At 38.6% G+C, this 15,182-nt stretch overlaps 1 protein-coding gene across 1 annotated transcript in view; it reads right to left on the bottom strand.

Annotated features, from left to right (window-relative positions):
• LOC101848177 (multidrug resistance-associated protein 1) overlaps positions 1–15,182 on the bottom strand; it is a gene marked incomplete in the record, with an annotated part of 59,192 nt that overhangs the window by 11,839 nt on the left and 32,171 nt on the right. Inside the window, 12 exon segments of the mRNA XM_035973986.1 lie at positions 822–1,003; positions 2,530–2,658; positions 3,853–4,084; positions 4,845–5,010; positions 6,543–6,621; positions 7,163–7,364; positions 8,589–8,756; positions 9,289–9,465; positions 10,081–10,207; positions 10,956–11,025; positions 11,369–11,453; positions 12,438–12,578. Of these exon segments, the coding sequence (XP_035829879.1) occupies positions 822–1,003; positions 2,530–2,658; positions 3,853–4,084; positions 4,845–5,010; positions 6,543–6,621; positions 7,163–7,364; positions 8,589–8,756; positions 9,289–9,465; positions 10,081–10,207; positions 10,956–11,025; positions 11,369–11,453; positions 12,438–12,578 (1,758 nt within the window).

Raw genomic sequence — 15,182 nt, 5'->3', positions numbered from 1 at the left:
AAAGTCTCTGAGTGGTCCATAAACCTCTGCTGTGCACCATACGCACGGATGCTGGCTGCACCACTGAGAGTCTCAGAGAAGTGGACGTAGATAGGAGAACGGGTGGTGGAGTCGATGCGGCGAATCTGGCGCGAGGCGGGCATATACACCCGCTGAGGAAGTATGATGAAAAGTTTCAATTTTCCAGGTTGTTTTATTGTTTTAGTAAGTTTTACGGTACTTGCAAGAAGGCGAAGAGATAGGGATGTTAGATGTTTCCAGGTTGTTGAATGACCTTAGTGCTCATGAGGTCCAGTTTCTTTTTCCATTATATACAAAAAACTTCATTCTTCTTTGTTCTAGTAAGAGTTTTGTGGCACTTGCAACACAAATAGTTCATTATAAGTGCTGAGGATAAGAGACGTTTCTGGAGAGTAACAGACAAAAAAAAGAAGAAGGAAGATAAATGTTTAATAGGAAAAAAGGAAGGAGAAAACCACACCAGAGCACCTATCAACCACCCACATACACACAACTCACCATCCCTCCTCTTATATCAGAAGTAAAGTACGACAAATGGGATAAAAACTCTGATCATGATAAGAATGATATAAATATGATAAACTCTCTCTCTCTCTCTCTCTCTCTCTTTCTCTCTCTCTCTCTCTCTCTCTCCCTCTCCAGCTCTCTCAGACACACGTCACATACATCTACACAAACTAAACAAAGAAAAGTTATTATTAATCAAGGAGACGTTAAATTTGTCAAAATGAAAAAAAAATGAAAGTACATGTTTGAGAAACATCAAATCTTCAAAATTTCAACCAAACCAGTACACCCACCTGTATCAGAGCGTAAAGTATGACAACAGGGACGATGACACTGAGCACAATGGGTGTACTATAAGCTATGTTGATTATGGCAATCAACACCATCCCACCACTCCGAATGAACTGACGTAATGTATTGGGCAGCGTTGAATCCAGCACGTCAACATCTCGTGAGAAGCGGTTGATGATGCGGCCTGGGGGTATGATAGGATAGAGTAGTTATCATATAAAAGCACTTTTCCTCTAATTAAATTTGTTCTTTTAACTCACTTGAACCTGTCGCCGTGTTTCGTGGATCGAAGCGTGCGGTTTAAGGGAGTGACTGTATGTTTGTAAGTCTAAATTATATAGTTTTTAAAAAACGTCATATGACAGAAGTGTGCTTTTGAGTAAAGTGTGCTTGTGTATGGTGTGCGTTTAGGCGCAGATTACTGTAAAATCATCTATCGCAATGCGGGGGTGCCTTATTTAATCTGTTACAGCTCAAAATGTATCGCACATAACTTCTCCAAATCTTTAATGGAACCAACGATTTAGAGGGTTAAATATTGGCTCGCCGCTTCTCGAGTAGCTTGTAACCGAAAAACACAGAAGATATAGATCGATAAAGCGCATCCTGTAAATATACGTGATTAGGCCACCGGATTGGCGGGCGTCCGTAAATACACATCAATAGGCTCAAGTGAGTTCAAACTGTACAAGTAGCCTACTTACATTAGGGAGTTACTAAGTTTTACAAACACACGTGCACACATACAAATTAACAATCAAACACGTACGTTCACAAGAGTAGGCCTACGCACCAGTATCATGTTGGGATTGATTACCCCCCCCCCCCTCAACCACACATGCACAAATTTTATAGTACAATAAAAATGCAATAAACAAACAGACCAACAGACAGACAGACAGTCACCTACTTACAGACACATACTCACAAACAGACTACCAAACATACACGTGTACCAAAAGTACTCACCGGCAACCTATTGTGTTGTCAGACAGACATGCAGACATGCAGACAAGCAGCCAGACAGAGATAAAAATACAGACAGACAGACAGCCAGTCACCTGCAAACAAATACACACTCACAATCAAACATGTACACTTACGAAAGTAATCACCTGCATCTTGTTGTGTTACAAGACGGACAGACAGGCTGACAGACAGACAGACAGACACACAGACAGACAGACAGAAAAACAGATAGACAGACAGACAGACAGACAGACAGACAGACAGACGGACAGACGGACGGACAGACGGACGGACGGACGGACGGACGTACGGCCGAATGGGCAGGCAGGCAGGCAGGCAGGCAGACATTGATACACATACACAAAGACACTTATAAACATTCAATCATAAATATGTATCCCTGAAAAACGTGCAAGCACCAGTGTACTCACCAGTATAATCATATTGTGTTATGAAATGTACAGACACACACACACACACACACACACACACACAAAATACGTCACAACACACGCACACACACACACATTCACACAAAGACACACTCACTGGTGTTAGTTTAAGTAGAGGTTTTACAGCACTCGCAACTGGTCTTACGTGTGCCAGAAGATTAGAGGTGTTACAAGAGAGTAACAAACATAAAAAAGAAGGGGAGATAAGGACAACAGATGTTTGATAGGAAAGAAGAAACAAACCTCACCAGAGCACCCGCCAACCAACCGCACTCACTGGTGTACTCACCTATTGGCGTGGTATCAAAGAAAGACATTGGAGCCTGCAGAACATGTGAGAGCATCACATTGTGTAACGTTCCAGAGGCAGAGACTAGTCGCCACAAGGCTGAAGCCGCAAATGTGTATGAGAATAACCCTGTTTGAACAAAAAAAAAGAGGGGGGGGTGGTGAGAAGTGTGCCGGAGGAGGAGAAGAAGGATGACATGCAAGAAAATAATATTATAGGTAATTATACGAAGAAGTAAAATGCGCTCTAAAATTCAAGGGGGGGGGGGTGAGAGGTGTGCAGGAGGAGGAGAAGAAGGATGACACATAAGAAAATAATATTATAGGAAATTATACGAAGAAGTAACATGCGCTCTAAAATTCAAACTAGGGGAAAAGGGTCAAGCTGATCAAGATGTGCGACAAACGTATTTTCTGTGCTTGCAAGCAAAATAAAGATAAAGGGTGCACTATCAATCGCTCTTAAGGCTCAGTTGAGTAAGTTAATAGATTCATTTGAGTTTGAATATTCAGTTTTAACTTTCCAGAATATGATTAGCAATCTGTTCACTTTAATTTAGATCTTTCTATCCAAAACTTCCAAAAAAACATGCCAGCCAAGGTAAAGGTTTGTTCTGTCAAGTGATAATAGTAAGAAATTGTATCAAACAATTCTAATTTTACAAAGCATTTGCGGCTGTCTGTTCATTTTTTTACCTTGCAAAATTAATTGTAAGAAAAAGCAATTTGGGCTCTGAAATTCGAACTAAGGGAGAAAAGCTAAGCCGAGAAAGAAATCCTACAATCATAATTTCCGTACTTGCAAACAAATCAATGTCAAGTCACTACAGAGAGAGAAACGTGTATAAAACAAGTTTCAATTTTCAAAGGCATTTGTGAGACATCTTGGAGAAATCAGGCACTCATCAGAATAAAACAATTGAAGAAACCAGTAGCTTTCCCCTCGATTGGCAATTTTTATCGATTTTTTTGTTTTTAGCTTTACACCTTTTGTCCATGTAAAAACACATTCCAGCGAGCAGTTCATTGTAAAATGTTCATTAAAGGCACAAAAATGTAATTTGCAGCTTCTAAGGACACTACAGATTTGGAAGTCTCCGAAAATTGGCGGTCATTTTCTCGCCAATTTTACCTCAGACACCAGCAAACTCCACCTTTCAATCGCAAGAGTCTTGACTGTTATGCAAGATAGATATGTATTATTTTCATCAAAATCAGGACAAATGAACAAGCTTTTAGATGAATCCGATAACTTCATTTGCCCAAAATCGATTAGTGCTTGATTCCACTGCGTCATGACACATTTGAAGCTACCACTTCTCACCTTGCAAAACTCCCAGCCCTGCATACAAGCCAATGTAAAGATTTGTCCTGTCTGTGTATTCTTCTGTGCCTATAAGAGATGTGTTAGCCAGATATTGGTCATCCGTCCACATGCTCAACCAAATGCTGCTGTACACTGTGACTCCCATATAGCATGCGTAGAGGACTAGGCTTAAAGAGAACGATAGGGGTCCGATGGCTTTAATGTACTTCCAGTAGACTTTTCTCCCCACCTGAAAGAAGAAACGGTGATTGTGTCAAATACATACGAAACTCCGTCAACTTATGTAAGACTAAATCAAAACGATGATGAGAAATTTAATACAAAGGAAAAGACTGGAAAAAAATAGTAAAATGGATGACAAATTGGAACATAGGTTAAAAACTTTACTTTTGTGAAACAAACCTGATTAGTTTTAGTAAGTGTTTTACGGCACTTGCAACACAATAAGGTCATATAAGTGTCGAAGATTAGAAGTATTACAAGAGAGTAACAAACATAAAAAGGAGGGGAGATAGAGAAGATAGAATTTTTATAAGAAAGAAGGAGCAAACCACACCAGGGCACCCGCCAACCACCCACGCAAACCTGTTGAACAGTAACTTTTTTAACCACCCTCAAAAACATGTAAGTCACTGTAATTGCTAACTGGACAAACCCATTGTGCCTGAGACTAAAGGTGCCCTTCTCAAACCCCCCCCCCCCTCCCCTGAGCTGAAGAGGGAAAGGCTATTGGTTTTCCTACTAGCCATAGCAACATCAGTTATTGACCGGTTACCAATTGATATAAAACCCTGAGAAAATCAAAGACAAGCTGGAAACACACTGCGGAGCAAAGCAACATGACGTTAGAGACACTGACAGAGGAAACAAGGACAGAAAAGGTTTTGCCTCCTTCACTTACCATGTCATATCAAAGAAACCCCTAAAACAAGGACTGTCTAAAAAAAAAAAAACTAAAATAGGCTTTAGAAAAAATACAGTAGACTCACCGTTCCAGTTTCCGCTCGCTCCTCTTCAATCAGTTTCTGACCAACCCTTGGTGGCTTCAAGCCCATCTTTTTCTCTGTTGGAGCAGCCTTGCTTTCTCTCCTGGCTTTGCCTTTGTGGCTGATGGAACGACTCAAGGACACACGACGATGAAGAGAATGGCTCAGTCTATGAAAAATAAAAGTAGGCACTTTAATATAACTCTTGCAGTTGGCATTTTACCATAAATTCTTGCATTAAAAAAGTCATAAAAAGGAGGGCTTTTCAGATTTATATCCACCTCTAACAGCATGAGTCGAGGAGTTACACGCTCCTTAAAAACATTTCACGTTCAGGAACAGATTCCAGCCCAGGCTGCTAGCACAGAAGACATAATGTCTTATCCAAAGAGTAAAAGGTGAATCGGAACTATAATGTCAATCAAAAGCTACAGTCTGTTACATTCCACAGCTCTCTAAAACACTCTTGGAAGCGCAAACAGACTACCCTTCATTTAACTCACACAAGTACATTTCAAGGTGAAAAACACTTTTTAAAAGCCAGAGATGAAGAAAAAGGAGCTCTGAAGTAACGAGAGAAACTGATGCAAGATGAAGACTTCATGATCGCATTCCACAGTAAACAGATTTTTCATTCAGCATATGTCTGTGTTGACATTGTGAACATGGAATCTCAATATGTTCTTCATACGGGTTACAACGCGGTGGAATCAGACGTCGTCAATTTTTGGGCATGTGGGGTTACTGGTACCATCTCATAGATCATTTATTTGCATTGCTTTCAATTAAATAGATATCCATCTGCTTTGAATAGAATTCGAGATATTTGCGATTGAAGGAAGAGAGGTCACCTGATTTCAGAGGTGAAATTAGCGCAAAATGGTCACCACAGTTTGGTAACACCAACAGCTAGAGTCTTTGAAAACAGAAAAATGACATATTTTGCCCCTTTAATCAATGTTTTTCAGTAAAATTCACATGGAAATGTGTTTTTATATAGATCTAGACATAAAAGAGGTTGAGCTAAAAATAAACATTAGAGAAAAAGTTCTAAACTGGCAAAAGTTATATCTCCGACATCTGTGTTTTAATGAGCGCCTGATTTCACCACGTTGCCTCGTACATGAATCAAGTATTAAGACTTAAACAACCCTCTGTTAGAAAATTTACAGATGATTTCCATTTTGGAAGTAAATGACCCACAACAAAGTATACTGTGCTTTCCTACAAAGCTAATGAAAGCGAGTCCAAGGCAATTTACTTGTAAGTATTTTGAGAAAACTGTTTAAGTGATTGATAATGTCTGTGAGCTTTTAGATGAAGAAGAATTACAAGAACTTTTTCCTACTTCACACATATATAATATAGAGATGAGTCGAATCAAAAATCCTGCTGAAACACATAGCTCAGCAGGTTCACAACCTTTCTGCGAGTTGCTTTAGTTATTTCCCTGCTGCAGATGTCTTTGCCACACAAAAATCTTCTCTGTGTCAGCAACACTAATGACAGAACTTTACGATGAAAGTCAGCGCATCATTCTCAGCCATTTGAAGTCGTAAAAGACAATACGATTTGTAAAACTGTCCATTTGACAAGAGAAGCTGTAAGAGCCAACACAACAAAAAAAACAAAGAAGGGTGGCCCAGTATGTGATAGATACCGGACTTCAAGTGTGATTTTGTTGAGAAGAAGAAGACTTACTTGCTACTTTCCTCGCCAGAAGTCACTCCACCAGTCACTGACTCTAGACGTTGTAATACTTGTTTCTTCATCTCAGCAACTGGAAAGATGGGAATACAAACTTGGGAATATAACTGATTTAAATTAATTCTATTATCTCTACCTCAAAAGTGAGTTCACCTTTTATTCCTATTGGAGCCAGGAATACAATCGACTCACTATCTATGGGACCATTCGAATGTAATTACTGTTCTAGATAATCTCACCATTTATTTATCTGTCAACCTACAAGCGTATCTTACATAAACTTATTAATCCATCTATATTTCTGTCTACCTATCTTAATCTATCAACTTTCCATTCATGTACCTGAACACCTGTTTAACTATCAAGTTATATGTACATAGATTGAGTTATCCTTCCTTATCTTCTCCTTTTCATGTCTATTTGATAGTCCATCTGCAAGTCTAGGTTAGCCCAGCCCCCCATTTTCATCAAGCAAAAAGCATGTCAACCTCTGTCATGAGTCTTTTTTCCTGTTCTTTTCCCTCTCTCCTTGTTTGCCCTCTTCTCCTAGTATTCAGATGTGTCAAAAAACCCATCCAAGTCTTAATAATCATCTTCTCTCTTTCTACACTCACTCTCAGGATCCCCGTTCTCCTCCGCCTCATCCTCCGAGCTCTCATTAGTGACAAAGAACTCCTTCAGGAACTGGGCAAAGTCTCCGTCGTGAGAGACCAGCTCCTCGTAACTACCCACCTCTGTCACCTCGCCGTCCCGGAGAACCACGATTTTATCCACCATGGGCAGCCAGTGGACGCCATGAGTCACCAGTATACGCGTCTGTTGAAGATAAGACAAGATTTACTTCACTGATCTGCCATTAAAAGAGATTGAAAATGTGCTTTCACCAGCTTCTGCGACACAAAATATAAATACATAGATTCATATCATCAACACATCACAGGCTCCCTCTCTCAGTCATAAACTCAATCCCTCCTCACTACTAACACATAACAAGGTAGAAGTATGGTCAAACACAGGGAATATGACATTAGAGTTTAGACTGATCATCTCTTAATAGTGGTCACCTGCACTAACGGGTAACTGTTTCGTGATACACTTGAATTTTTCCTTTATTTTTAACCTGTCCATAGTGATCACTGTCTAAGACAGCCACGATCAGTCATTTTTGCAACAAGTTTGCCCCAAAACCTGCTCATAATGGTCATTTGCTACAAGTTTTCCGTTAGCCCATCCTCAGTCTGAGAAACGTTCGATTACGGAGAAGAAACTCTTAAGATAAGTAAAGATTTGGAAATGGTAAGATAAAATTAAGGTTTGAGATTTGTTGACAAGTCAAGTAAGTGACATTAACTCAGACCCTACCCATGGCCGAGACCTGCTAATAACCCTCACTTTTCCCTGAGATCTTGAATAACCATTATGGACTTTATTAAATAGATCTTTTATTAATCATGTCTGACCACTTTTAGCAAACAAAATGGTATCTGAGATAGAAGAGGGCACAACAATTTGAAGAGGAAGGAGCTGGAATATGAATATTTCAAAACACAACATGACTCAATTATGGCAAATGGGGTTAAGCCTTGTCAAGACAATATGTTTGAGCGTCAATTTCAGCTTGGCGTACTGTCAAGAGGAATAAGCATTCTGCCTTTGATATGACCCCCAGAGCACTTCACTAATACAAACATGCTCTTCTTTATCATCTCTTCTTTGTTGAGTCTCATCTTATTTTTGTTTTTCTACCTATCCTAATGGTAAAAAAAATTCAGCAGGTACTAGATCAGTATCAAGAACTTTTCAAGTCTTTCTTATGTCATCTCACATCTGAACCCTCCACAAACGCCAAAAACATGGAAAATGCCCAAATGTACACGAACATTACTTTTTATATACTGTGACTTATAATACGATACATTCATTGATCCCTACTGACAACAACAAAACATCGGCCGCTATAATATCAATTTCACCATGAAAACAAACAAGCGTCCCTTTCTTTTTTCTCTATCATGTCTTTTCTTCTATCACTAGATGTACCTTGTCTCTAAGCACTCCCTGTCGGCCGATGACTTTGTGAAAGATGTGTTTTCCCACGTGACTGTCCACTGCGCTGAGCGGGTCGTCCAGCAGGTAGATATCTGCACGACTGTACACAGCACGCGCTAACGACACACGCTGCTTCTGGCCGCCAGAGATGTTGATGCCCTGACAGATACATGACAGACATTGTGAATATTGAATAAAATATAAAATTGAGTGTGTAAAAGTAATAGATTTCAAAGGCCCACTAAACAGTAACAGTTCAGGATATGGCAAACCTTCTGCACTAACTGGTTTACAACAATATCTCTTCCTTATACATACTCTGCATTTCAACAGTTTTATTTTATTTCTATTATTGTGAGAGTCATGATTTGAAAGAAACTTGAAAATATCTATCCAAAACTCAATCATACAAAATGACAAAATAATAAGGCAAGCTTTCAATGTTTAGAATTTATGATTGAGCACCACGAGGAAACAAGTTGTTGAGGTCACAAATTTGGCTTTGATATCCTATGGCATTCAAATTCAAGAATGGTGCAACAATAATCATGATGTAAAAACGTGTCAAAGCACATTTACTTCTGTTCTAGTCTGTTTTCTGGTAAAACGTGGTCGCTTTCGTTCTGACTCATCATTAACTACAATTTGATGCTTGGAAGTGCACATCTCATAAATGGATAAGATGTTTCACCTTCTCTCCAATCTCAGTCTGGTCCCCTCCGGGCAGAATTTCCAGATCTGACTTGAGGGCACATGCTTCTACCACCTTGTCATAAAGTGCAGGTTTGTAGTCAGAGGTGAAGAGAATGTTGTCTCTGAGAGTCGCATTCTGGATCCAGGCTTCTTGAGGAACGTAGGCCATGCTGCTCTGTGGGTTCAAGACTCGGGGTTAGGGGCGGTCAGTGGAGGGTCAAGGGTCTGTGAACTGCATGGTCACGTTTCCACATGGCACAGACCTTCCCTCCTCTTCATCATAAATCTATATCCCCCTGTACATCATTTCCAGCATTACAGCATCATCATCGTCCTCATCATCATCATCCTCATCATCACCGACTAAACAATTTTCCTTTTTCTTGTTTTGTTTTTCTGGTTTTGTTCTTCTTGAAACATAACAATTTGCACCATTTCAACACATTTGTACGTAACCTACAAATTTTGGCACCAAAATCAACACGAAAAAAAAAAAGAAAAAAAATATATCTCCCTCTCCCCTATTTGTCGTTTTAGCATTTTCCTTTCCCACCTCCTTCCTGGCAAAACATGAACTTTATCGTGTTAACTTGACAAAAACTACACAACTTTATACAACAACCCCAACACCCTCACACACTGAAAAAAAAATCTGCAAGTAAACAATTTCACTACTAAGACTTCATTCGGAATATTAAACTGCAAAAGAGGGTAATTTAATCTTGAGAATGGTCTTCATCAGCGACATCAAAACCATCATTATCAGAAAACAGATTTGATCTAACAGTACCTTGACAGTCACTGAGCCAGAGACTTTGTTCATCTCTCCCATGATTGCAGAGAGCAGAGAGGATTTGCCTGATCCAACAGAGCCTACCACAGCCACCAGACTGCCGGGCTTCACCTCCAGACTGATGCTATCATAAAGGAGGAATATTAAAATAGATGAGATAATTTGAAATGAGGTGAGGTGAGGTGAGATGAGATGACAGATGATGAGATAAGAAGAGGTGAGGTGATATGAGATGAGATCAGATGAGATGAAACGAGATGAAATGAGATAGATGAGATGAGATGATATAGATGAGATGAGATGAGATGAGATGAGATGAGATGATATAAACAAATTTTACTGATCCACAATAGAAATATTAAAAGCACTATACTTGGGTTAAAATAAATCTACCAGGATATTTAGCAATAGGATACTTCACATACAAAGCAATGGTAAAATGTGATAAAGAACAAAGGGGTCACTATGAAGCCAAGCCAGTTTATGGCTAAAAGAATGCCATACTATAAAGTAGTATTTTAAATTTAAATTTTAACTTTTGACCAGTACTCGGTGCATCACAAAAAAACAATGAACTACAATATGCTACTATACGCCTCTGGTGGGTAAACAGTTGAATGCAGCAAAAGTGACAAGTCTCAGAGTATGTGGTTGTAGCCAAAAGTTACAGTAACAAGTAAATCTTTCTTTCATTTAGAAACCTACTAACTGGGAATTTACTGTTCAGACACGATTATAATGGAAACATTTCCGATAGCAAACAGGCTAATAACTCACAGAAAGTCTGCTAAAATAGAATTCAAATAAGCAAAAACATGATTTGGAATTTATGAGTTGGTTGTCATTATAGTTAAAGGTTGTGAAATACTTACTTGCGCAAGGTGGGTACTGCCAAATCTTTGTCCCATGTGAAAGTACCTTTCTCCACTTTGACAGCATTTTCTGTGAAGCAAAGAGTAATGAATGATTTATTCATACAATATGTTAGGACTACGCTGATTAAAAAATGTACTCTATGTAAAGCATGTCTTTGCTTTCTGGGTTCATGATTTACGAATATAAGCACTTCCTCAAAATGTTAAGACAAACATCTGAAACATAATGTATCTGTTTTAAGTAATGCAGATAGGTTTTATCTTGAAGTAGAAGAGATTGGAAGCAGAAAGAAGGACGAAAACATGCATGTCAAAAGACTCTCACATATATAATTAAAAAAATTATAAAACATTTTGTCCATACCCTCTCCTTCTTCTGCAAATGTGTTTTTCATGACGACAAGCCTCACCTGCTTTGCTGTCTTTGATTTGCACATCAGGGTCAATGTCTGGCTGACGAAGGAAATTTCTAATTCTGTTGATGGACACCATCACCTGAATGTGAAGAAATAGTAAATAACAATAGATTGTTCGTTTCTTTCCTCTGAAGTTTTTGCCTTCCTCTTGCAGATAAACAGTTCTAAATCCTGTATGGTATAACCATCCAACGGCATCGAACAAAATTATACATCCCCATTATATTTCTAATGACAATTATCCCCGTCCAACCGTATATATTTTGTAGCTGAGAGGACAAGAAACCAAATTCCGCTTTCCCGTGACAATTTGCTGTATCAAATTGACAGTCGGTTAACTTATGAGATGTATTGTGAGACCTATTGACCATATCTCTCCATTGGAGCATATCAAAGAGGTCAAGATCTGAAGGGAGGGAAGCAGTACCAGGGCAATCTATTCCCTCAACGTCTATCCCCTAGGAAAAGCCGCATCATGCTTACAGCTGTAAAATCGTCTGTTGAGACGCAAAAGACCATAATATTATCTAACTTGTTAGAGATAATAAGAAAATAATTCTAAGAAAGAGGGTGGGCTAGCAAATTTAGACGGATGATCCTCAATCTTCCATCACCATATGACCCCAAAAAAAACCATCCGAACTTTCTTAAAATTTTGCTTTTGGTGTCACCCCCTCAGATAGCAACATGTATTGGTCTGCACTATTGCACCCCTTGCCAACAGTTTTGTTGCATATGGAATGGCATTCAGTTCTGGGGATGTCCTAACAAAGGGATAAGATAGAAATGTAGCATACATACTGGCAAACATTTCTTTCATTTTTACTGAGGGTAATCATTTCGAGAGCAGTATTCTAAAAAAACAGAGGGTTTGCATCTTTAGATCACATTCCAAAGTGCTGTTCTTTTCTGCAGTTAGTTGAAAATTTTATCAACAAGCATGGGAAGCTCTGACTTCAAACATGTATTTGATATGGGGAACAAAATATATTTCCAAAAGATCTGCATTGAGTTCAGTTGAGAATCAAACTTCATCAAAACTTAACAAATGAAGGGAGGTTACCTGTATGATGAGCGGTAGGACAAAAGGCATCATATTGAGTGAACTCATGAGCTGGCCAAACAAAGAGATAGAAACAAAAGCCTTGGACGGGTCCAAATAGTCATCAGTGATGAGGAAAACACCGAAAGATGCGACTTGAACCTGCAACAATTGTTGAAACAGCCACTATTTACAAAACAAAAAAATAACAAGCTTTTTATCATGAGAAAAATAGAAAGTTAAAAGAGAAAAATAAACTTTCTGTTTCGGGTAAACACTGATAAAAGTGCATGATTAATGATAGCATTATGCTGAGGTGAGCCAAAATGGAAAGAAGAGAAAGCTAAGATTCAAGGATTCTAGAGAACAAAAGAGAACAGAAAAAAGGATTTTTTAAAATCAGCAACTGAGCTTTGACAAGTAATCAAAGTAATGAACATACCCTTTATTTCACAGAATGCTTTTTTTAAAAACATTTCAACTATCGCTTATTCATTCCCAATTTAGAGTTGACAGCATTTTCAGCAGGTGGTTGCAATTAGAATAGTAGATTGAGAATACAAATCGAGTCCTCTTAGCTCATTTAATGTGAAAGGTATACCATAACTGTTATGTTCTTTGATCTCCATTATGATTTTGCATCAGGTTTGAGCCTTGAGCTGTATGCGCATCCCAAGTAAAGAAATGGTGACAAAATAATGTTGAATCTACATTTTCAGATAAAACGTTATTGAGGCCATCAATGAGTTCGGAATACACGCAAAGAAAAATGTGGGTGGTTGGCGGGTGTTCGGGTGTGGTTTGCTCTTTCTTTCCTATCATATATTTATCCTCCTTAAGTCTCCTCCTTATTTTTTATTTTTGTTCGTTACTCGCTGGTAATGCCTCTTATCTTTGGTACTCATAAGACCTAATTGTTTTGCAAGTGCTGTAAAACGCTGACATTAACTAACTTGTATTCTTGTGTCTGTCTTGCTGGTGCCATAGGTGATTGGAGTGTGCAGGGCAAACTGTTAGCGCAGGTGGTTGGAGGGTGCAACTGGTAGGTCCTACTTCTTTACTTTCCCCTGTCGTTTCTGTCTGTCTGTCTTTTTCCCAGCACTAAATGATCGCGGGTGATTGGCGGGTGCTTTGGTGTAGTTTGCTCCTTCTTTCCTATCAAACATCTATGGTCTTTATCTCTCCTCCTTCTTTGTGATGGTTACTCTCTTGTAACACTAATCTTCAGCACTTATATGACTTTATTGTGCGGCAAATGCCGTAAAACTCTTACCAAAATTAAACAAAAGAAGAATAAAGCTACTAAATGCAAAACTCACTCAGCAGGTCAGGAAGATCGTGGGTGGGACATAGGCCTACATTTTAATGCGTTTTTGTCATCCCTGTTCTTATCATGGTTGTTGTTGCAAGTGTTCACTGAAGTTGTTACTGAATCTTTCCTCCTCCTATCAGCTACACTTTCTCCAAATCTTTTTTCATTTTTTACTCTTCGTCACTACATCACACAGTAACAGTAAATATGGCCTTTCTATACCTGGGCATGTATAGTGGCGTCTAAAAGAAACTTTAAAATGTAATAACCTAACCATTGTGGTATAGCCTTGAACTACCCGCTTGTCCAGCATACCAATTTAAAGCTAATTAAATGCTGCACCTTACGACACCATATTAATATTTCATCTATGTTCAGAGACGCCTAAGATATTTTCACTCAAAACTGACCTTAAAAAATCAGGCTAGGCAAAATTGTGCAAAATCAGAGAAATGTAAAATTGTTTATGATCGCATATTGATGGGCATCAACATTGGTGGAATGGACATAGACATCTCCATGCATAGCAAAGCATTTTCTCCCAGTGCCATTGCCACTAGACAATTCTTGGAAAACCAGATCAAATCAACGTTTGAGTGGTCACCAATAAATAGCCTGGATATGAGTCCTATAGGAATGTGAAGTCCTATGAAACGGCAGCTGAAGAAAAGCGACTTTGCTCCCAATTCAGACCCTTTGTTTGCAACTCTCTGTGACATTTGGGAAGAAATGACAAATAATGATGTCCAAAATTTAATAGTCTATGCCCAAAGGGTTCGTGCATTACATAAAACCAATGGCTCCTAAGCAAAATAACAATGAGCACATTTAATGTTCAGTCCAAGTTTTGTGTAGTATTTCTGATTGGTTAGTTTCCCGATTTTTTATTTAATCTATCTTGACAAAATATCGTAATAAAAAATTGTTTATAGCAGAGATAATATTCCCCGTTCTTTGGATATGCAACGTAAGTCCATTCTATCAATTTTACCACCCCTCAATTCACGTGTGACGACAATTTAATATTTCTTTGATTTCGCAAAATTTTGCCAAGCCTGATTTTTAAGGTCAGTTTTAAGTGACCATATCTCTGGCGTCTCCTATCATAGACGAATTATTAATGTGTCAGATGGTGCAGAATGTATTAAGCTTTAGATTGGTATGTTTCAAGAATGGGCAGTGCTTTAACACGATGATAGAGTGATTAAATGTCCAAGTTTTTTTGGGACGCCACTGTATACATAAATATATAGTGAGCTTTTAAGCTGCTCTTTTAACTCTGTACATAATATCTACGCTGCAGCCGAGATACTAAAGTCTCTTTTTTTTTTTTTTTACTAGATCTGTGTTATTGAGTTCCATTTCTTCAAAATTTCAAATTCGTTTTTCTCAAAACTGTGAAAGGTGGATAGATAGATAGATAGATAGATAGATAGATAGATAGATAGATAGAT

The sequence above is a fragment of the Aplysia californica genome, unplaced genomic scaffold (assembly GCF_000002075.1).
Source record: "Aplysia californica isolate F4 #8 unplaced genomic scaffold, AplCal3.0 scaffold00040, whole genome shotgun sequence".
In the NCBI taxonomy this organism is placed as follows: Eukaryota; Metazoa; Mollusca; class Gastropoda; order Aplysiida; family Aplysiidae; genus Aplysia; species Aplysia californica.
This window is presented reverse-complemented; position numbering and strand designations above follow the sequence as displayed.